Source organism: Falco naumanni, chromosome 4 (genome assembly GCF_017639655.2).
Source record: "Falco naumanni isolate bFalNau1 chromosome 4, bFalNau1.pat, whole genome shotgun sequence".
Taxonomy (NCBI): Eukaryota; Metazoa; Chordata; class Aves; order Falconiformes; family Falconidae; genus Falco; species Falco naumanni.
Window position 1 is genome coordinate 68280445 of NC_054057.1, and position 20897 is coordinate 68301341.

General features: G+C 57.3%; 2 protein-coding genes across 4 annotated transcripts; both read right to left on the reverse strand.

Annotated features, from left to right (window-relative positions):
- Positions 1-20: 20 nt before the first annotated feature.
- Positions 21-4505, reverse strand: GDF1 (growth differentiation factor 1). The gene is made up of 2 exons (XM_040589606.1): positions 4178-4505; positions 21-3120 (listed from the first exon to the last, which is right to left on the reverse strand). Exons 1-2 carry the CDS (start codon positions 4452-4454, stop codon positions 2285-2287), a joined length of 1113 nt encoding a protein of 370 aa, XP_040445540.1. The 5' UTR covers positions 4455-4505; the 3' UTR covers positions 21-2284.
- A 117-nt stretch (positions 4506-4622) lies between these two features.
- Positions 4623-19936, reverse strand: CERS1 (ceramide synthase 1). 3 transcript variants are annotated; one of them, XM_040589610.1, is made up of 7 exons: positions 19433-19936; positions 10210-10369; positions 9521-9701; positions 9030-9191; positions 7833-7980; positions 7096-7244; positions 4623-6628 (listed from the first exon to the last, which is right to left on the reverse strand). In XM_040589610.1, the coding sequence occupies exons 2-7, from the start codon at positions 10322-10324 to the stop codon at positions 6586-6588; spliced, it is 798 nt and encodes a 265-aa protein (XP_040445544.1). In that variant the 5' UTR covers positions 10325-10369; positions 19433-19936; the 3' UTR covers positions 4623-6585. The 3 variants fall into 3 exon arrangements, with proteins under 3 accessions (XP_040445544.1, XP_040445542.1, XP_040445543.1); XM_040589608.1 differs by lacking the exon at positions 19433-19936 and adding an exon at positions 18324-18648; XM_040589609.1 differs by lacking the exon at positions 19433-19936 and adding an exon at positions 18396-18646.
- Positions 19937-20897: the final 961 nt, after the last annotated feature.

Genomic DNA, 20897 nt, shown 5'->3' on the forward strand with positions numbered 1-20897 from the left:
TTCATTAAAACTTAGTCTGATTGTATAAACTTCAAGTTTATTACTTTTTTTTAAACACAGACTAGTACAAAAGTGTGGTGTATGCATAGTGTACATGGGTAAGCAAATGAAGTGTGAAAACGCTGTTAGATGCCCTACCTGTCCTCCCTCAGGCTCAAAGGGGGGTACTGCAAGCCCCAGCACGGTGGCCCACAGGTGCTCCCAAACCCTGGTTGTAGAGGTGACCAGGCAGGCCTGGAACATCCCCCTCCTGCTTCCCCTGTACTGCAGTAAACACAAAACAGGCTTTTCCCTCCATTCCAGGTGGCTCAGCCTGGCTCTGCCCACCCTGCAGGTAAGCTCAGCGCAGCTACACTGGGGCTGCCTCCTGCTCACAGTGCTGGGGAGCCAGGCCCTGAGCCTCCTTTCCACGTGTTACACGAGCTGAGCCCTTCAGCCCCTTTGTCTGCTGCAGCACAGGTACAAAAAAACCCCTAATACTTCAGGGTTTTCTTAATTCTGCTCATCTTAAGTAGCTGGCTCCTGCTTGCCTAATGCCGACTCTAAGCCCTTAAGTGGTTTGAAGTGCTTGAGGTGGTTTTCAGCATAGCTCTTCCCTGGCGCTGTTGGGAAACGCAGTTGGACGTGGAAACGGAGGGATGTTACCACACAGCTGAAGCACTGGAGCTGCTCCAGTCTCGGGGTTCAGCTACACGTTTCAGGGGTGTTAGAAAAACACTGTTGCAGGGGACAGCGAGACGTTTCCTCTGCAAAGCCAGCAGTGGTTAAACCCTCAGTGCCCCCCCCCAGGGAGGGGTCCAGCTTGGGTTGGCCATACTTCATCACGCCTTGAAGACAATGCAGCATCAGTACAAAACAAACAAAAAAATACTAATCTATGCTATGTTGTCAGGTTCACATTTAAAGAAAAAAGACAAAAAATTCAAGTCTAACTCTTGATTCCTTTTCTTTCTCCCTGCCCCCACCCCCCCCAAAAAAAAACAACCCAAAGCTGCAGGTGTGGCAGGAGAGCCCAGCCTGGAGCAGCTGGTGCTCAAGCCCGGCCCCACGGTTTGACACGACACAGGGAGCAGCTTTGGAGCTTGGCCCAGGCTTTAGACCCCCAGCTGCTGCAAGGCCCCGCAGAAGAAAAGCAGCAATGCTCCCGTCGGTGACCACCGTGCTCGGAGGGGCAAAGCTGGGTCCCCGCTGCACAGTGCTGCTCTGCTGGCTCCTGGTAGTGGCATTAAATGAGAGCACAGTCACGCTACTGCGAGGGACTGAGCACCGCAGCCAACAAAAAAAGTATCGCTAAAACGCACAACCGCGTGAACGTGGTGCCTGGTACAGCAGGGCTGCCGGTGCCCGATGCTCGGCTGCCATCTGGCTCCCGCTGCAGCTGCCGGTGAGCAGGGACAAGCGCACACACAGCCCCGTCTCATCAATTTGCAAATGAGGTAAATTAAATACTGACCCCCAGCAGGCTGGGAGGGAGCAAGCCTCCACCGCCCCACCCCGTGCCCACCTCAGCCCCCTGCTTCACCCTTATCCTCAGCCAAAACACCCGTCGCACAGCAACTGGCCCCACAGCTCCCAGGGGCCGTTCCGGACAGAACCACGGATGCATTTGGTCACGTGGCACCTCTGAGCCACGCACAGCCCAGCCCCAAACCGCCCCATCACCAACCGCAGAGCAAAAGTTGTTCCACAGCAAAAGAGAAAATGCTGCAGGAAGGGATTCAGTCACGGAGCCACAGCTCCTGCCGTGACATCATACCTCTTCCTGCTGCACCAACTCCTCCTGCCACGGCCACGCTGCAGCTGAGCCCTGCACCCAGGACACGGGAAATCACCAGCATCATTTCACCAAAAGAAGGAATTTCTTTTTTGCGCTGAGAAAGCTGCAGCATGTAGCCAAAAAGGCGAAAAATGCAATACCACTGCTGCTCTCCCAAGCGGGTGCCTGGCTGGCACCAGCAGCAGCTCGGACAAGCACGAGGGGCCCGGGATTCACAACCTGGTGCTGCCACGGTCCGTGGAGAACGGCACAGACAACCAGCACCAGACCTGATCATAATCCCACGGCCGATGGCTGCACGCAGGGCCGAGCACCCTAATTAATCAATCACAGCTCCAGCACCGCTCCCCCCCTGCCAGCCCTCCTCCCCAGCAGCCCGGGGGAAGCTCCAGCGCTCAACGCACCGCCGGGAAACCAGCACAGAGGGGATTTAACACACTTGCATTTATTCCATCAATCATTCAGTGCTTCGGGGACCCCAGGGCACATGCTCCCCCAGCCACTCCGCTACCTGCAACCACACTCATCCACCACCATGTCCTCGTAGTGCCTCAGCACCACGTTGTCGTTGTTATCATAGTAGAGGATGGAGATGGGGGACAGCCTGACGGGGACACAGCAGGGCTGGGGGGTGCCCTCCGGGTCCAGCGAGTGCACCATGGTTTGGAGGATGGCGTGGTTGGTGCTGTTCAGCTCCGCTGTCAGGGGAAAGGGGCACTCGCCCAGGCAGTAATTAGCCATGTAGCCCTGGGGGGCGATGATCCAGTTCTCCCAGCCAACATCACTGAAGCTGATGTAAAGCCGCCGCGGCTTGCAGAGGTTGCTCGGAGTGACCGGGGTGTAGTGAGCACTTCTCCTCCTCCTGGAAGCCTTGCACTGCTGCTGACTGAGGGTCACCACCAAAAGAGAGGTGTCCAGGAAGGAATCAATGCTGGCACAGAGGCTCTGCAGTCCCATGCTTGCCAGGGCTGATGCGCCACCGCCACTGCTCACCGAGATCTCCAAGACCAAGCCCAGATTCCTGCTGTACGTTCTCCAGTCCTTCGCCACCCCGCTCAGGTTGAAGAGGAGAGACATGTGCAGCTGGGCGAAGGACTGCTCCACCAGCAGCTTTCGGCTGCCCTCCTGCGAGGGCATGCCCCGGAGAGACAGCTGGGAGCTTTGGTAGAGCCTCAGCTCAAAAACCTGCCCCTGGCTGGAGGTGTGGTAGGAGTTGTGGCTGAATTTGATCTCTAGCTGAGCCATCGTCAAGCGCTCGCTCTCCTCCAGCACGGAGAGGTTAAAGTACAGGCGCTTCTGCAGGCACAGCAGCCTCGGGGGCTGCCCGTTATGAATGAAGTGGCCTGACAAAGGAGAAACAGAGATGGTGGTGGTGGTGCGGGATCAGCCTCCCAACACTCCAGTTTAAGCTCTTGGCTGTGCAGCAAGAGGAAGATGGGGCGGACAGAGGCGGGCAGCCAAGCCTGCAGTTGTCAGATCAAGATGACTAGGCTGCAGTAAGGGCTACCAGCTCAATGGCACGGCCTCCAGAAAGGTCTGGAGGCACAAACACTAGCCCAGGCTCCAGCCTGCAGCACCGGGATGCTACAGCCATCCCAGCGTCTCCTCTACTTAACCTCTTGGTGTGTTATTTTTCCCCAGCTGTGAACATCTACCCCCGCCCCCCGGCCAGGCTGTTGTGGGTGCCGGCTGTTTGGGATGGAGGGGAAAGGAGGACAAATGGCAGCAAAGTTTAGGAGCGGGTAAGCTGCCTGCTTTAGCCAGCCCAAGGTTTTTGTGGAAAGCTGGAACCACAAGAGAAGCGAGCTCCGTGGCGTCCCAAGGCCTAGAGGACACCAATCAAACAGTTCCCACGTAACTGAGAACACGGCTCAGAGGGGCCACAGGCTGAAGCAGCCAGATGTGCCCCAGGGTCAGCCAGAGGCATGAGGACAAAAAGGAGGAGGGGGGGACACAGCCAAATGGCCAAGCATCTCATCCCTGCCCGAGCATCTGGTCCCTGCCCTGAGCTGGGTGCTGGTCTCGCAGCTACTGCCCAGGCAATGAGTCACCTCCACTGCCACGAGCCCAACGGGCCACGCCGGTCACCCAGGATCAAACCAGCACCTCTGGACCGCTTTAGGCGACGGCAGGACAGAGCCCGACAGGGCTCCACACCCTCACCCTGCCACCTTGCCCACTGACGTGTTTCTAAACCCTAAATAATTGTATCTGCAACATCCAGAGGGACCAGAGCCTACAGAGCAGTGACTTCTCTTGGAGGGCACTGCCCCGTCCCCCCCCAGCCTCTCCTGCTGCACCCCAGAGATGGAAAAGGAAGGACTGGAGGAAAAAATCTCCCAGCCCAGAGATCGGAGGGGCTTCCCAAAGTAAAGGGCCCAAACTATGGCGTTTCTGTACCTTGGTCAGCGAAGACACGGATGATGTTCCCAGGGACGTTAAATTCCTCCACCCTACAGCCATCTGCCAGGTCTTTGTTTGCCGAAGGCAGCGTCTTTCTCTTCTGGAAGATCCGCCAGAGCACAGAGGGCACAGGAACGGGGGATTTGGGGCTGGGCTTGGCGCTCAAACCCAAGGATTTTAAGAGCAAACTTTCCTGCAAGCTTAACTCGGTGGCCAGAACGGCAGCGAGCAGAGCCCAGGCAAGGCTGGCCCTGAAGCTGGGGAGAAGCCCCATTGCTGCTCTCCCTCCTGCAGACAAAGGGCAGCTGGGGCTGGGACCTGAAGCCAGGGGCCAGGGGGGTGTTGATGGCCTGATTGGAGCCTTTGATCTGGTTAGTGCTCAATTAGCACAGAGGGATTCCCAGGATTGGGCAGAGGATGGGAGCAGTCCCTCCAGGCTCCCCCGGACCTGTTAACCCTTGAGGCTGCGCGGCAGGAGGGCAGCTGCCCTCCTCCCTCAGAGCTCCCACAACCTCTCCCGTATCTCCACACCATCGAGGGCCAACGACAAAGTCCTTGGTGGCAGGGAAGAAGCCACTCTTCCCCACGCAAAAGTACCGGCAAGTCCAGCCCTGCTCCCATCCACCACGGACATCCCACCTGGACCCAGGGGGAGACACAGATCTGGGTCTCTCCTTTCTCCCTCCTCCCACATCAACTTTACTTCTTTTTTTCAAAATTCCATCGCCACATCCAACACTTCTCTCAAGGCCATCAACTTCCAGCACACCAAATCATCCGACCCTTCAGCTCCCCGCCGCACACACCGCCCTGCCCACCAGCCACACAGCCCCAGGGCCAGGACAAAAAGCCACCAGCACCCCCCTGGGCACGGGGTCCCTGCCCCAGCCAGGCAGAGGGGCCCCCCTGTCCCACAGCCCCTTTTTAGCCCTCGCAGCTGCAGGCAGCGCCACTGATGTTAGACACGCACGCGACACTGGCCAACGAGTTACCACCAAATGCTGAAGCTGGGCAAGCCAGTACCGCAAAGATTCAGTTTACACACACGCGTACTGCCCGGGTGCTGCTGTCCCCCCAGATCGGTGCCGTCACTACCCTGACTGCCACGACCAAGCAGCAAGAAGCCTGGGATATCAGTTCCCTTCATTTTCTCTTTCCTGCAAATCCCGCTTGAAAGCCAAGGAACTAAAGCACCGAGATGCCAGGCGATGACAAGCGAGGTGACAATGCCTGCCACCGCTTGGGACAGCTTCCATCAGCCCCAAGTCACGTTTTCCTTTCTGCTTACCAAGGAACTTTCCCCGCGGCTCACATTGAATCAATTCAACAGACCAAACAAGAAAAAAAGAACAATTAACCACCATCTGATGCCTGGAATTAATGCCCTAAATCCCCCCCGCCACCGCCTGCTGCCTCAGCCGGGAGGGAGCTCCGCTTCCCAGGGAGGACCCAGAGCTGCGGGTCCCAGCCCTGCCAGAGGGAAGCAATGGGGCAGGCTTGGTCTGGGGGGGGCTGTGAGATCCACAGGGCTTCCCAGCACCGGGACACAGCCCGGCGCGGCCTCAGGACCCTGCAGGGCTCCGGGCCGGTGCTGCCTGGAAAACCAACCCTGGGAGCAGGAACTATTTATTCGTTACTTGAGCAAGCGCAGACGTTGCTGGGTGAGAGGGACCCTGCAGGACTGGGACCGGCTTTTTAAGTAACTTAAATCTCCTGGCCCTCATCCATCAGGACAGGAGGCTGGAATAATGCTCCAAGGGCTGGGCTTCCAGGGAGACCTGCTCACAGGACCTGTGCTGTGCCCCCAGACGTACGTGGGCAGCTCCGTATGGGTGACCCCTCCTGAGGGGGAAGGCTCAGGGGGGCACAGCATCACCTCCCTCGTCCCTCTGGGCAGCTACAGAGCTGGCTTTGGGCTCCCCTTGCCTGGGACCACCCAGTGATGCCAACGGAGGAGAGGCCACTTCCCTCCCCAGTTCGATGCTGGGTCAGAGGACCCTCCAGGGGCTGCTGAGGAAGGGTCGGGGTGAGGGTCCAACCATAAAGAGAGGGGGAATCATAAAGGGGCTGAGAATAGCCAAGGGACGGAGCGACAGAAGAAACACCAGGGGACCTAAAGCCAGCTCCAAATCCTACCTGGACCAGCAAAGTCACCAGCCTCTCAACTGAACCAGCACAGGCTGGCTACAGAAACACGGCAGCACAGGTGAAGCCTGGTCACAGGCAAGCCCCAGGAGGGGCCTGATCCTGTCAGTGGCATCTCTTCCCCAGCTCCGGGCAGGGGATGGAGGGGTGTCGGGGATGAAGTTCTCCTTGTGCCTTTCATTTGCTGGGTTTGAGTATAGGGTCCTGGGCCAGTCCCCAGATCCAGCCAGGCTGCCCAGGCTGCGGCGGCCACGCTGCCCTTATAACCGCTTGTCTTTCACAAGTCCGTTCTTCAGGTGCATCCTGCGGAAGAGACACGGCAGGCAGTGAGGCTCGGCCTCCGTGCCGACTCTCCCTGCCTTACTTTCACACATCACTACCCAGGTCAGCCCTCTCGACAAGCTCACAGTTTGTCCCCAGCCAGCCAGACCTGCCCTGTGGGATCCATCCTGCCAGACTTAGTCCTCACCCCACGAAGCGCAGGTGCTGCTCAGAGAGAACAGGCTCAAGCAAAGAGCCGGTCCTGCAGGGTGAGCAGGGGAGGATCCACAGGACAGAAAGATGGAGGGACGCACCACGATGCCCAGGCATGGATACACAAAGCTCCTGACGCCTGCAGCAATGTTTTACACTCTGCATCAAGGCATCCTGCTCTTCTGCCTTCCAGCCCGGTACTGAACCCTTTGACAGTGGTGCTGGGAGGTCTGCCAGCATCCCTTACCCCAGCCCGCAGATGCTGCACACGTGTCACCCCCCCACGGCCCACATACCCTTCTTTCAGAGCGTTGGGCAGCTGGAGTCCAGCCTCTTTCTTCTTGGCCATCGTGGTTTTCTTGCTGTCCTCCACGTCGTACTCACGCACGTCATTCACCTCCTTCATCTGCCCCATCAGCACCTTGGCCACAAACAGGACGATGTACTGGTGGGGGGAGAGACACCGTCAGCCACAAACTCCGAGCCGCAGAGCTGTTCCACCCAAGCTACTCACACCCCACCGGCTAAGAGGGACCTTCCTCCACTATCTGTAACCCCAAGAAAGGCAGGGCAGGTCCCTCGGGATGGCCAGAGCCCTGGGACGTGGCCGATGACCCGCAGCAGGGGGAGGCAGCACTCCTGCAACCACGCTTCACCGCTTTCCCCCCCACGGATGATGAAGCCTGATGCCATCCTGCTCTACCCAGGGTCGAGCTCACCGCCCTGAGCCCTCCAAGCCCACCCTTCTCACCCCCTCCCCAAAGCTTCAGGGGATGCCGGAGCATTGACACCCGTATCAAGTTCCAGCCTGCGCCAGCTGCTGTTATCGCTCTCTCCCCATGGATCCCCCGGGGGTGGGTGGGTGAGAGACAGTCTGAATTCCAGCACAGAGGAACCCCCCGGGCACTGACACCATCTCCCTCCTCCCCTCCATGCCACCCCCCCCAGTCTTCTGAAGCATCCTGCCTCCCTCCAGCTGCCCCAGGGCAGGCAGGCGCAGGCGCCCTGCAGGAGCAGCCAGGCCCCTACTCACCAGGAACCAGTAGATGTTCATCAGAGTGAGGATGAGGAGCAGAGCATTGAAGAAGAAGTAGAAGGGGATATTGGGGACCGACTGGAGGCTGGAGTAGCAAGTGGCGTAGAGCACCTTGAGGGGGAACCAGTAGAGACGGAACCAGAACCTGCCAGGGCAGAAGGAGCAGCGTTGGAATAATGGTCCACAGGGATCCCAGGGGGAACAGGGTGGGAATAATGGTCTGCAGGGATCTCAGGGGAAGAACGGTGGGATTAACGGTCCGCAGGGATCCCGGGAGGAGCAGGGTGGGAATAACAGCCCGCAGGGATCCTGGGGGGAGCAGGGGGGCATTAACGGCCCGCAGGGATCCTGGGGGGAGCAGGGGGGCATTAACGGCCCGCAGGGATCCTGGGGAGGGAGCAGGTTCCCCTCGCACAACCTCCTGCCCCCAGCAGCCCCCCGCAGCCCCCCTCGCACCCAGCCGTCCCTGCTCTGGGCATCGGGCCTGGGTTCCCGGGTCCAGCTCTGGGCAGGGCTTCACGCAGCTCCCGGGAAAGGAGAATGTGATTTCTGTGGGACGTGGCACCTGAGGCAGCTCTGCACTGCAGGTTGCCTCAGCTGGATGGGCGGCAGGAGGGGAACATAGCTGGAAGGTTTTCCTGCTCCAGCACCTCCCCACTTCATCACCAAACACTTTCACTGCTCTCCTTCCCTCAAACTGGGGGCTCTTGTTGCTACGCCCGCTCTTCCGAGTAGCCCGTGGAGCGGGGGGAAGGAGACCAAGGCACAGATGGGGAGCGACAACCTGTTACCTGTCTCTACTCTTCATCTTTTTTTCTCCTGCCTTGCCCCAAGAGGAACAGCAAGGCTGGAATCTGGGACAGCCCTGCGTCCCATTTCCTTCTTGCAAAAGCGCTTCTGACTGCTAAAACCAAGAGAGCGGGGAAATGGGAACAGCTCCTCCTCCCCCGGGGTCATTTGTCATGCTGCAAAGCGACATTTCGCAGGCACTTCTGTGGTGGCAGACGGCAAAGTGACTACAGAAGGATTCCAAGCTCAGCATGGGGTCAGGCTCTGCGGGAACCTCTTCCTGAGCAGTTTTGGAAAGGGCTGGTTCCCATGCGCACAAAGCCAGAGGTGCTGGGTACCCTGAGGCGCTGGAGGGACCACAAGAGCTGTCAGGGACAGTTGGGAAGTGGGATCACACAAACTCACCAGCTGATGCTGAAGGTGAGGCAGCCGATGTTGGAGATGATGTCGTTGAGGCGATGATAGACACCCCCCCGGTGCTTGAAGTAGACGTTGAGCTTGGTGAATTCCAGCTGCACGTCATTGACGTCGTGCAGGAAGAGCACGAGGATGCCCACGTTGTGGTACCTGCAGGAAAAAGGGGCGCAGGGAGGGAGATGTGTGGGATGTGGGTTGACATCAACACCCAGCACCCACAGTCCATCACACCGGGAGTGGACTCGCTCCCTGAATAAACCAGACAGCCAGACCTGGCACGGCACAGCGTAGCAATGTGCGTAGTGGTGCAACAGCTCATGAGCACCAGGATTGCTGCGGGAGCACGGAGGCAGGGGAAGCTCCACAGCAACCCAGCCGGAGTCCTCCTGCTGCGTGCCCACCAGATGCACGTGAGCACAGAACAGCTGCAGCTTGTGCTGCGTAGCTGCCCGGGAGCAGCGTCACAGCAGGGACCTCACCTGAAAGCGTAGGAGAAGGCTATGAGGGTCAGCGTGACCACGTGGTGGAGAAGCATGACGACAGAGTCCTTGCGCCACGTGTCCATGTAGGCGGTGGCATAGATGGAGTGCCCATAGAAGCTACACTGCAACAGGTAGGCGATGGCGATGTCCGTGGGCACATCCATGCCCTTCTTCCAGTCTGGGGTGGGACAAGAGACACCCGGGTGAGCCCAGAGCCTCCATCAGCGGCAGAGACAGGGGCATGAAGAGCAGCGAGCACGAGCACGCAGCCGCCAGAGCTGCCCCAGCGCTCCAGCTCCCTTTCAGGTCATCACAGACCCAAAGGCTGGAAGGGAACCCAGGTATCCTGGCTCCCACACTCTGCCTTGGGCATTAGACCCACTCCCCCCCAGACCTAAAAGGGAAGCCTTGGTTTACTTCTCTCCTGCTTTAACTACTCAGTCCCGCTCCCCTCCTCAGCCGACACATCCCAGCTCCTGCCACCTGCAATAGCCACTAGATGACTCTCTCTGTAACGAAATGAAGGGAGACAGCCTGTTGTGCCTTTCGGTACCCACAGCACCATAGAAAAGGCAATTTAGAGGTTCAGTCTTCTCTTTCACCCCAATTCCCATTCCCTTGGTCAATCCAGGTGCCCTACGACCCTGGTCACACTAAGCCATACCCACTTCTCCCTGGTTCTTTACCATAAAAGACAGATGGTGGGTCGTAGAAGAAGGGGTAGTCGGTGAAGAAAAGCAGGTAGATGCCATATGACCAAGATAACGTGTAGAAAAAGAACTTCCAGGCACTCTCGGGCATCTTGGCAGCATCTTTTGGCTGCAAGTTGCACCACTCCCCGAAAGGCTGCGAGGAGAGAGGAGAAATATCATCAGACAGGGCGAAAAGTCAGGCCCTGGAGAGCCCAGGGCAGCTCACCCGGCCTCCAAGAGATGTGAACGCTGTGTGTGCCACCAGACAGGGAAAAAACAGGCTCGCTAACCCCATTTTTCTGGCCTTTACAGCACAAATAAGGAGGTCCAAGAGAGCCTGGAAAAGCAGGAGGCTGGAGATTCTGCCACTCAGCCTTGGCCAGGGTGGGAAGCTGTGAGAGGAGAGCCTCAGAGAAGGCAGGAGCCGACGGCGCGCACCGTGGTCCGGGCACCACTCCACCACCCTCGCTCCGGGAGCGGCTGCCCACAGCCAGCTTTTGCACAACAGAGCCAATAACTCATAAAATAAAACCCGAGTCCTATCTGCACAAGGAAACCCAGAAGGGGAAGCTGTAATGAGACTGCCCTACGTGTATGGATCTTGCAGCACGGCCAACTCCAGAGAAGAGCTTTCCCAGTGAGAAAGCAATGGCTTTGGCTTTGCAGAGTTAGCAATGGCTTTGGCTTTGCAGAGTTGTAAACACCCAGCTGGTGCAAGATGCCCCTGCATGTGCAACCAGTGCTGGGGGGGGGGGGGGGGGGGGGGGGCAGCTTTTTGCAAGTAATGGAGCACTGGGACCTCTTGCTCTCACCCTCACCCACGTTCCCAGAGCAGCTTTTCTAGCTGACCAGTGCTGAAATGCTGCTGGTTTCCCCCCTACTTGTGGTTTGCAGCACCCCTCCCACCTGCCAGGACTCAGAAACAGGTTGTGAAGTCTCCCCAGATCCGGCCAAAGCGAGGGAAGGGAGGACAAGCAGTTCTGCAAACGGCTCGTGCTAATCAGAACGAAACTTTCTCACCCCGATGTCCCCACAGTCCCGTGGCTGAGGAGCATCACCCAGCTCTCCCAGCACTCACGCTCTGCAGCTGTGGGAGAGCTGGGCCACCGAGAACTGGGACAACTCGGAAATTGTTGCAAAAGCAAAGCCCCAGCACTGAACAGCAAAACAGCAGCCGACGCTCCCCTTCGCCTCAGCCCACGTGCCGGAGCACGGGCGATGCTGCACCCCGAGCATGCCCAGCCTCGCTGGGGCTCCAGGCACGGATGTTTTCCCTCCGTGGCAGCTGAGCAGCAACAGGCACCGTTTCTGCTTCTCATCACAGCGTGACAGAGCCCTATCAGCCCGGGGAACCTCCTCCCGTCAACTGCAGGGGAGCAGCCGGCACAGGGGAGCGCGTTGCTCCAGGTCCGCAGGGAACCATCGCTGCCCCAAACACGGATAACACCCAAAGGCACCCGGCTGAGAGCTCCCCGGGGAGAGGCCAGATAAGCTGGAGATGAAAACAAAATGCCTACAGAGTAACCGTACCCTGCCCCAGGTCAGCACTTTTTTCCGGCTCCTCCATGCCCCCAGGCTATATTAAGACCCCAGCTGTCCCCAGGCAGTGGCTGCTCTGGCTTTTAGCCCCTCTCAGCATCAGATTTTCAAAGGACTTCACTCGAAGCATTGTCCCAGCCTCCAAGTGCTTTGTTTGAAGCTCCCAGTTTCCCAGCATTGGGCAGACCTGGATGCACCAGTCCCACACAGCCCTGCCAAAGCGGTCCATATCCCCTCCAACAGCTCCACTCGCCCCTACGCGTCTGGCATGCAGAGCGCGGCCGTCCTCATTGAGACCAGGACCGCGTGCTGCCAAGGCTTCTTCCAAGGTAGGAAAAAGAGGAGGAAGCTCGAAGGGTGAATAAATAATGCAGAGACAAAGTCCTTAAGCCCAGAAAGCATGAATTATTTGTGTCTCCATACAGTGGAGCATAGAAGCAGCTCAGCTATGGGGACAGCTCACCACGCTGCCATGCCAGCGAGTTGCAAAGCCCCTTGCCCCCTCAGCTGGGGCTGGATTTAGGATGCTGAGCTCAGTCCCAAATCCCTGTTGCAGCCTTGCCGCCCATCATCTGCCAAGTCATTTCTCTTCTTCTCTGTGCCTCAGTTCCCTGCCTGCAAAGGGGAAGGAACACCACATGTCCACGCCGGGGAGGCAGAGCTGATGGCAAGGACCATGGCCCATGGGGCAGGCACACGGTGGGAGACACCCCGCATTTTGCAGGTGCTTGGACCCTTGGTGGAGATGGCAGCAGCACAGTGCATCGCTGCTGGGAGCCCGCCAGCACCGCCTGGCGAAGGGTCCACCGCCAGCACGGCAGTGGCTCTCAGTCCGGAGCAAAAGCAAAACCCAAGGAATGGCCACCCCACTGCAGCGTGTGGCAACTGATGCTCAGAGAGGGTTTAGCCCTCACTGCGCATATGGCTAATGACAAGCCCTGGCCAGAGCCCTCCTCCTGCCTTAGACAGCCACGGGGCATCCCCGGCTGTACCCTGAGCTCTACAGAGATGGTAGCTGGCTCCGAGGCAGACACAAGGAGGGAACCAGCAGCACCCAGCAGGCTGGGGGGACAAGTTCATGCCCGTGGGGAGGCCCCACCGAAACCTGGCTGGCTTGCACGGGGAAGCGCGAGCCAAGGAGGTGCACGGAGCAGCCCACGCAGGAGGTGTGTGAGCCCTCTCCCTGGGGGTGGGAGGTGTGCGAGGTGAGGGATGTCCCCCTGTTACCCGGCTGCCGTTCCCACGGCAACAGCACAGAGATGCCTGTTGCTAAGGGTGACGGATGCTGCGGCGGGAACAGCGGATCTGGCTCCGGCTGAAAGAGCCCAAGGCTCTTGGCAAGTGATGTAATGGGGCTTTGCTTAAAGGGCAACCAGCTCTTCCTCCCTCCTCCTCCTCCCCATTACCCCCACGCAAACCTTCAGAGGCACCTTCTGATTCATTTGCAAAATTAACCAGCCAGGGGGACGTGACTGTTCCCCCACAGCCCGGCCCCACACCGCGACAGGGGGGGAAGGAGCGGAGCAGCGGGTGAGAGCGCGCTGCGAGAGCGGTTTGGAGCTGGAAAGAGAAACCGAATGGAAACTGTCGCTGCCCACAGCTCTGCTGAAGTGTCAAAAAAATACTCGTAGCAAAAAGCAAACACATGCTCTCTCCCTTTTTGCAGCCTCCGGCACTAGAGGAAAGCTGCCAGCCCCCTTAAATCTACAACCAGCTAAAGCAGCAGGACACCAGTCCTCCCAGCAGCCTGGCAGGCTTGCAGCGATGGGCTATGAACCACGGCTTGTTACAGAGGAATCGCAGCCCCCAGACCGCCCCTGTCGCCGCTGCCACCTCCCCAGGCTGGGGACCAGAGCCTGGCCAGATCCCAGCCGTGCCCGTCTGGTCCTGGGCACAACGCGTTCCCCAGAGAACACAAAGGACTGGCTGGCACGACGCAGCCCCGGCCCAGGGAACTGGCAGCTTTACATCAGCTTTTACTCCATGGGGATGAGAACAACGAGCAAGCAGAGCTCCGAGGCCAAACCTGCCATGGCAAATAGCTCCTGCCCCTTCCACCGCAGCAGCACAGCTCCCCGCGGCACGGTGCTGTCCCCCCACAGCCGCGATGGTGCCTTTCCATCCCGAGGAACTAAATCCCCTCCGGACCCAGCCTGGACACCGCTCCCACCCCCTGCCACTGCAGGGATGAGGTGCAGAGCCTGCAGAAAGACCCATCACTGGTCTCTAAACCCAAAGAAATGGGTCTCCTGGAGCCTGTGGACCCGAGGGCAGCAGCCATCACCCCGCTACAAAAGGGGACCGAAGGGAGCGTGGCATGGAGAGCTCCAGCTCTCACTGCTCCATCCCTACACCAGGGAGCAAACTGCTCAGTGCCTCAGTTTCTCTGCCCACCCAGCAGCTAAGACACTGGGAAGCTGCGTTAGGCTCTGGACAAGACTTCCCAGATAAATAGGTAGACAAAAAGCATTGTGACAACAGCAACAAACCAAGAGACGTTATTTCCTCCTCTGCAAGCGGTAGAACGTGCCCCTAAGAGCAGAAGACAACACTCTTTGAAGACAAGACGCATCTGCCCGCAGGGTGCTGCGGGGGCTGAGTAACTCCGGGTGCCCAATGCTGACGCAGCGGCACAGGGCGAGCAGCCCCCGCGCGCAGCAGTGGCAGCTTCATTCCCAAGAAAAGACCCATTGTTGTGGCTTTCTCCCCTCCCGCTTCCAGGGTTTGTGCTTGGAGCAGCAGGACGAGCCAAGGAAACGCCGGCGCAGCAGAGCCTTCTCCCACCCCTGGGCTGGGTCGGGGTCCTTGGCTCCCCGCAGAGGTTGCGTTGGGTGGCCAGTTTTCGGGACAGCGGTAATTCCTGCCTCCAAGTCGCACGCCCGGCACCGGGGCTTGGAAAAATGAGTCTTGTAGGGTGAAGAAAAGTTGCGTAAATCACTGACAGGGATAAGAGAGACCCTCACTTTCCAGCTTCCACGGCTTCCTCGGGGCTACACTTCACACACCTAGAAGCCATGCTTTCCAGAGCATATTTTTCAATTTACACAACGCTTCTCCTTGCAGACGACACTGCAATGCCCTACAAATTTTGACAGCAAGCTGACTAGCAGCTGGGCCAAAACCAGGAAACATTCACCCAGTGCAGAGAAAAGGCAGGCGGCTCTTAGGGACGGGGGCGATGCCCAACAAACATCACCAGCTTCAGAAGCAGCTTTTACACGAAATGAATTTTTCTCACTCATGGATTTACACTTCGCTGACTTTGGGGACTTTAACTCCCAGCAGCAAAGGTGGCTCAGGGTAGTTTGGCGCCTGCCTCGCCTTGCCGCAGTTATGGGGGCTCACCTCCGTGCGTGAATCCAGGGGGGCTCTTAGACCTGTTGGGGCTCAGCGCGTCGCTTGAGACCTGCTGGTGAAAGGAGCCAGCTAGGGCAGGCTCGCCGAGCTCCAGGCGCTGCCCCAGCCTCTCCCCAGCGGCACTTGGCCTCGGCAGCGCTGGGCTCAGCTGCCCTCCAGGGTGTTTAACGAACGCAGAGATGCTCAGGTTGCTGCTTTTTAATCAAACTCCTCAGAGCCTGGCTGCAGCTGCACTCCACACAGGGGACACAGCAAGGACAGTGGCTTCCAGAGCCCAGCAGAGCCCAGATGCTGGTCACAGCAGGGGGACAGGGGACACAGTCTGAGCGAGGGGCTTCCAGGGGTGGGAACACTCACCTGGAACCAGCTTGGTCCCCATTTCTGAAGGTGGTCAGCAGCTCCAGCGAGCTCGTACCATCACACGTGCCCTGAGTATCATTCATGTTTGTGCACTCAGACATCAATGGACAAGGAGCAAAGACTCTCAGGCCAGACCCCAGAGGGAAGGATCTGTCCCTCAGCCCTTACAGGGATGCCCATGCCCCCAGTATAGCTGACTGTGGGGTCTCTCCCTACTGGGTAACCCACACCTGCTCAGGTTAAAACCGACCATAACTCATAACTGGGATCTTTCCTACACCAAAACAGCTCCTTTCTGTGTTTGCACCAAGTGAGGATTTTGTGAAGAAGAGGCAATGGGCCAAAAATTAATCTTTGTTCTAAGGATGATGGAAACCTGTGTCTAACGCACAGGGACCGACCCAACTGCTGCAACAAGCGAAGGTCCACGGTACCAAATCCCAACCAGACCTCTCCCATCACAGGCACAACCTTCCCCACTCCTGCAACCCAACCACAAGACCCTTCGTAACACAGATGGCACGGGGTAAATGCTGCTGTGGCCCTAGAAGGGAGCAAGGAGCCCACCACCTCTCCTCTGGATCCCGCTGATGAAAACAGGCCGTGCAGGCATCGCGGGAAGAGGCGTACAGCTTTAATTGCGCTCGTTTCTCGGAGGAGCAGCCATGGCCAGAGCTAAGTAAGGTGCACTTGACCCTCCGAGCCTTGTGGTAAGTCACTTCTTCCTCAGATGCAGAGGATCACAATCCAAGAGGCAAGATTTATTATTTATAAATAACGCGCAAGAAGGCAGCGCTCTCCAGGCACCGAGTGGATTCATTTTTGTAACCGTGTTTCAGTTCTTGCAGGGAACATGAAGAGATTCCAAACGAGGAAGGTGGCTCGAGTCTGCACCGGGAAGCCGAGTCCCGAGCACGGGACCCTGGAGGTCTTTTTTCTCCCCGACTTTCTTCTTGAACAACCCCGACTCCACCGCTGCCTGTACAGGGGCCACGCAATACAAACCCATTTGCTAAATGCTGCCGGAGGTTTTAGAGGAAAGCCACAGCCTCCATCTTTTCCCATAGCAACTCCAGCAGAACAAACAGAGAAAAACTTCAGATCCTTTTAAAATACACAGAGTAGTCTCTCCCTGCCACTACCCTTCCACCTATTCGCCGGGAGAAGACCAATGCTATCACCATTTCACCCGGCACCTCTCTCATCACTAGAACACATGCAGATGTAGCCACAAGAACCAGCTCTGATCACCCACCCCCCCCTTCTGCAATTACAAGCGTGACCCATTTCTCCGAGGGAATGGTATCTCTGCGTTCGTACAAGCCACTGAGCATCCTGCTTTTCTTCACGCTCTGACCACCGCTCTCCCCGTGACGCTGAGCCTTATGCATGGGGCAACTGCAGCATGAAGAAAACAAGAGGGCGTTTGTCACGACAGACCCAGGGTCACCTCCAACCTCGCTCAGCCCAGCGGCAGCACCGCACGCTGCCCATCGGTAGCCACAGGCAGCCGGGGTACAGGTAACAAGGAGAAATTCGGTCCCTCCAGACGGCCAGCGTGCCACCTCGCCGATGTGCCACTCCAGCAGCTTCAAATGACTCCAGGGGACTGAGCCTGGAACCTTGCACAAGGTCAGGATCCACCCTGTGTTACTGGATAAGCAAAGGCAGCTCCGCACAGAAGGAAGAGGCAGTTTGAAGGCAGGTCGGCAGCAGACAGGGCAGAGGGGACAGCTGTCGCTCCCCAGAGCCTAATTCTGGGATGCAAAGCAGCTGTCTTTCAGAGATGCTGAAATCAGAGATCCCTGAAATGGGATGCAACGCATCCGTGAAGCAGCCTCTAAAGGAAGCCATTCACCCAGGGAATAAGGCCTGTCCTGCGTAGCTGCAAAGAGCCACACGTGCTCTTGTAGCTACTCAAAGCCTCTCGCCTACTCATGGGGAGGTGAGCAAGGGGTCGTCTCCGAGAGCCAAGGGCTCTCCCCTGACCCAAAACACTCCATCTCCCTTACTTCTGCCTTCCGAGTCCTGTGGAGGCCAGGGTAAGCGCGGAGCGAAGCGCACAGCATCTCTAGGAAAGCAGCGTGGAAGAAACCGCCTCATGAGGCAGGGACGGAGCCATCGGGAGGAGAGGGGAGCTCAGTTCCGTTACCGACGCTTTCCACGGGGAGAAATTAAACAGACCTGCTCTCCGCTCCTGGGTACCCCCCTGCTCGCCCTGCCCCTGCCAGCACACCGCGGGAACAGGGAGGGGACGATGGGCAGAGACCCCTCGGAGCCTGCGAGGTTGGGGGTTCGCCTCCCTGCGCTCCCAGGAAGGTCAGCGCAGCGCTGCAGCACCGCAGCCACCCCCACGCCATCCCTCCCCACCGCCGCACCGGGGAGGGAAGCGGGGAAGGCCATTTTCCCTGCAAGCCACGGGTGACACACAGGAATGTGGTCCTTTCCGTCCCGTCCCCCCCCCCCCCCCCCCCCCCGCAAGGAATCCTCATGGAAATACCACCCCGCGGGGATGCGGCTGCGGGGGGAGCGCTCCCGGTGGAGCGGGATGCTCGTTCCTCTAGGATGCTGCCCAGGGGGGTCGGGCAGCCCTCCTGCACACCCCCCCAGCCCGCGGGGAAGGGTCTCTCCAGGACGACGCAGCCCAAGGCGGGGGAGACGGGCATCCCTCCTGCAACATCCCCACCCCCCGGAGAAGGGGCTCTCCGGGACGAGCCTGCGGGGATGCAGCCCGGAGGGGGACGCGCATCCCCTCCTGCGACCCCCCTGCCGCCCGGGGGAAGGGGCTCTCCCAGGCGACGCAGCCCCGGCTGCCGCCCCCCGCCGCCCCCCGCGCCCCCGGCCGCACTGACCCGAAAGAGGCGGCGGGCGGCGGCGCGGCGCAGCGCGGTCCAGGCCAGCGCGCCCAGGGCGCAGAGCAGCACCTCGGGCCAGCCCAGCCGCGCGTTCTCCAGCCAGGTCCGCCGCGCCAGCTCCCAGCCGCAGTCCCCGCAGCGCCGCGCCGCCGCCGCCAGGCTGCCGTAGCCCCGCCGCAGCAGCTGCCCGTAGCCGGGCATGGGCTCGGGAGGCGGCATGGCGCTGCCACCGGCTCCGCTCCGCGCCGCTCAGCGCCGCCCGCCCATGGCCCGCCGCGCCGCGCAGCCGCCGCGCAGCCTCCCGCCTCCCCCCGCCGCTACCGGCGCCCCCAGAGCCGCCCCCCGCGGAGGAGGGGCAGCGTGCCTTGGGGGAGGGGGAGCGGCGCCTCATTAGGTGCCCGCTAATCAGCACTTAATCGGCACGCAGCGGAGCGCCGGCTCATTAGGTGCCCGGCCATCAGCACACTCACTGAATTCAGTCATATGTATATTATTTATACCGTATTTATAGGATAGAAAGACATATATAATATTATATATATCGAATAAGAATCATATATCATTTTTATCAAACAACATCATATACCCTAGAAATACGATATAAATAATATAAATTATTATTATTCATCTTATATATTATATGTATAATTTATATCAAACAATCATATACATTTTATAACCTAGAAATACGATATAAATAATATATATATATTATATATGTCAAATAATAATCATAATTTATAGCAAATAACAATCATATGCATTATTTATATCCTATAAATAGGGTATAAATTATATGATTATTCGATATGTTATATATCACTATATGTCAAATAATCATATATATTGCTTATGTCATATTTATAGGATATACATAATCATATTTATATAAAAATTATATGTGTTGTATCATTATAGATCAAATAATATTATTTATAATATTTATGATAGAAATAATATATTATTCTTCTATATATTATATGATTTAATCATTATACATCGAATAATAATCATACATCATATAAATGTGATATAAATAATAGATATGGTTAATATTTGATCTATATAATATATGTTATATATACTGTTATATACAAGCTTCTTACGCAAAAGGCAATGCCACTGCTCTCCCGAGCCGTGACAACAGGCTGCAGTCTCTCCGTAGCACGAGCCGGACACAACTACCAACACTCTGGGATCAGGAGATGACAACAGACGATACAACCACAGCAAACTGCTCTGCCTGACCACGGTGCACCTTTGGGTGGCCCTGGGGGTGCAAGTGGCCCGCAGCGCTTTGGCAACGCTGCGGTTCCTGCAGTTCTCCATCTGAAAATGCCCAACTTAAACATTCACCCCTAAGTGTTCAAAGCAAAACGCTGCTCCACATCTTTTTTTCCGTACCTCCCAGCAAGAGCCTCAAAGCAGCAGAAGATTCATCCCTTCCCCACAAAGTGTTTCAGGGTAGAAGCACCTGGTGACCTTCCACTACCACTACAGCTCAACTTCGGCACCTGTTGCAGCTTAGAAGGCTCTGGAATAACAAGATGCACCTGAACAAATACAAACACACGCTCCCAAAAGGTCACCCCTGATGAAATTTTTACTGAATGCCTCCTCCAGAAGGCAGGCAGCGCACGCTCTCGCTAGCTGCTGATTCATAGAACACAAACCTTGTTCTGTATATGTTTAAGATTAAAAGTGATAGACCTACAGTCACGTAGACAATTAAACATTTGGGTCATTTGGAGAAGTGTGAGTTTAAGATGGACATCACCCTAAAACTCCAACACTGAAATTGTCTCATGGTGAGGCACAACAGGAACCTCAGAGCGGAGGCGCTGCAGCAGCGCAGCCGGGGTTGGGATTCAAGCACGGAGGGTCCAGTTGTGTCCTAACGCACCAGGACAATCAGCTAAATCGCAGCTGTGGGATCCCTACTGCTGGAGATGGAGAATTATCAGCACCATCATCACAGGCACTCATGAAACTGGAACTGGAACCAGCTCAACAGGGAAACAAAAAGGCAAACCACGAGTTTTATCTCATTTCTAGTCACTCCTCTGACCGCAGCCATTCTGTCTTCAGGTTCTCTGGAACATCTCTAATTGCTCGGGGGCAGCAATGGGAAAACACAAACTCTTCCCCTCAGATCCGAACAACATGTTCCCCTATTCTCACACTGACAGCGCTGGCTCCCGCTATGCCACTTGCTTTTATTGTTTACATTTTTAAGTCAATTTATCATGGCCCATCAAGTGAGTAATGGCTGCCCTGAGCACACAAGCCCCTTTCACGTCTCCCTCAGACAGCTCCACAAAGGAAACATTCATTCCAAACCGGACCATGAATAACCCCTCATTGAAAATAGCTGCTCGCTAAACAAGCCAAGGAGAGAGACAATGAGCCCTTTCAGAGCGATCACGGCTGAGGTGGGCACAAAGGAAATGCCAGTTGGACACATTTACAGCGTAGTATAAACCCCTCTTCCCCCCCTCCCCAAAACCCAAATGACAATTCAAAAGATAATTCCAATATTAGAAGAGGTCCCAGCCCAGGGCTCCACTCCGA

Excerpts from the sequence above, each read along its gene's own strand:
- GDF1 (XM_040589606.1), bottom strand. The coding sequence starts at position 4,454 with ATGGGGCTTCTCCCCAGCTTCAGGGCCAGCCTTGCCTGGGCTCTGCTC. Across the intron at positions 3,121-4,177 it reads CCGTGTCTTCGCTGACCAAG|GCCACTTCATTCATAACGGG; the intron begins GTACAGAAACGC and ends CTCCTTTGTCAG.
- CERS1 (XM_040589608.1), bottom strand. The coding sequence starts at position 18,545 with ATGCCGCCTCCCGAGCCCATGCCCGGCTACGGGCAGCTGCTGCGGCGG. Across the intron at positions 7,245-7,832 it reads TGAACATCTACTGGTTCCTG|TACATCGTCCTGTTTGTGGC; the intron begins GTGAGTAGGGGC and ends TCCCCCCACCAG. Across the intron at positions 6,629-7,095 it reads CCCAACGCTCTGAAAGAAGG|GATGCACCTGAAGAACGGAC; the intron begins GTATGTGGGCCG and ends TCTCTTCCGCAG.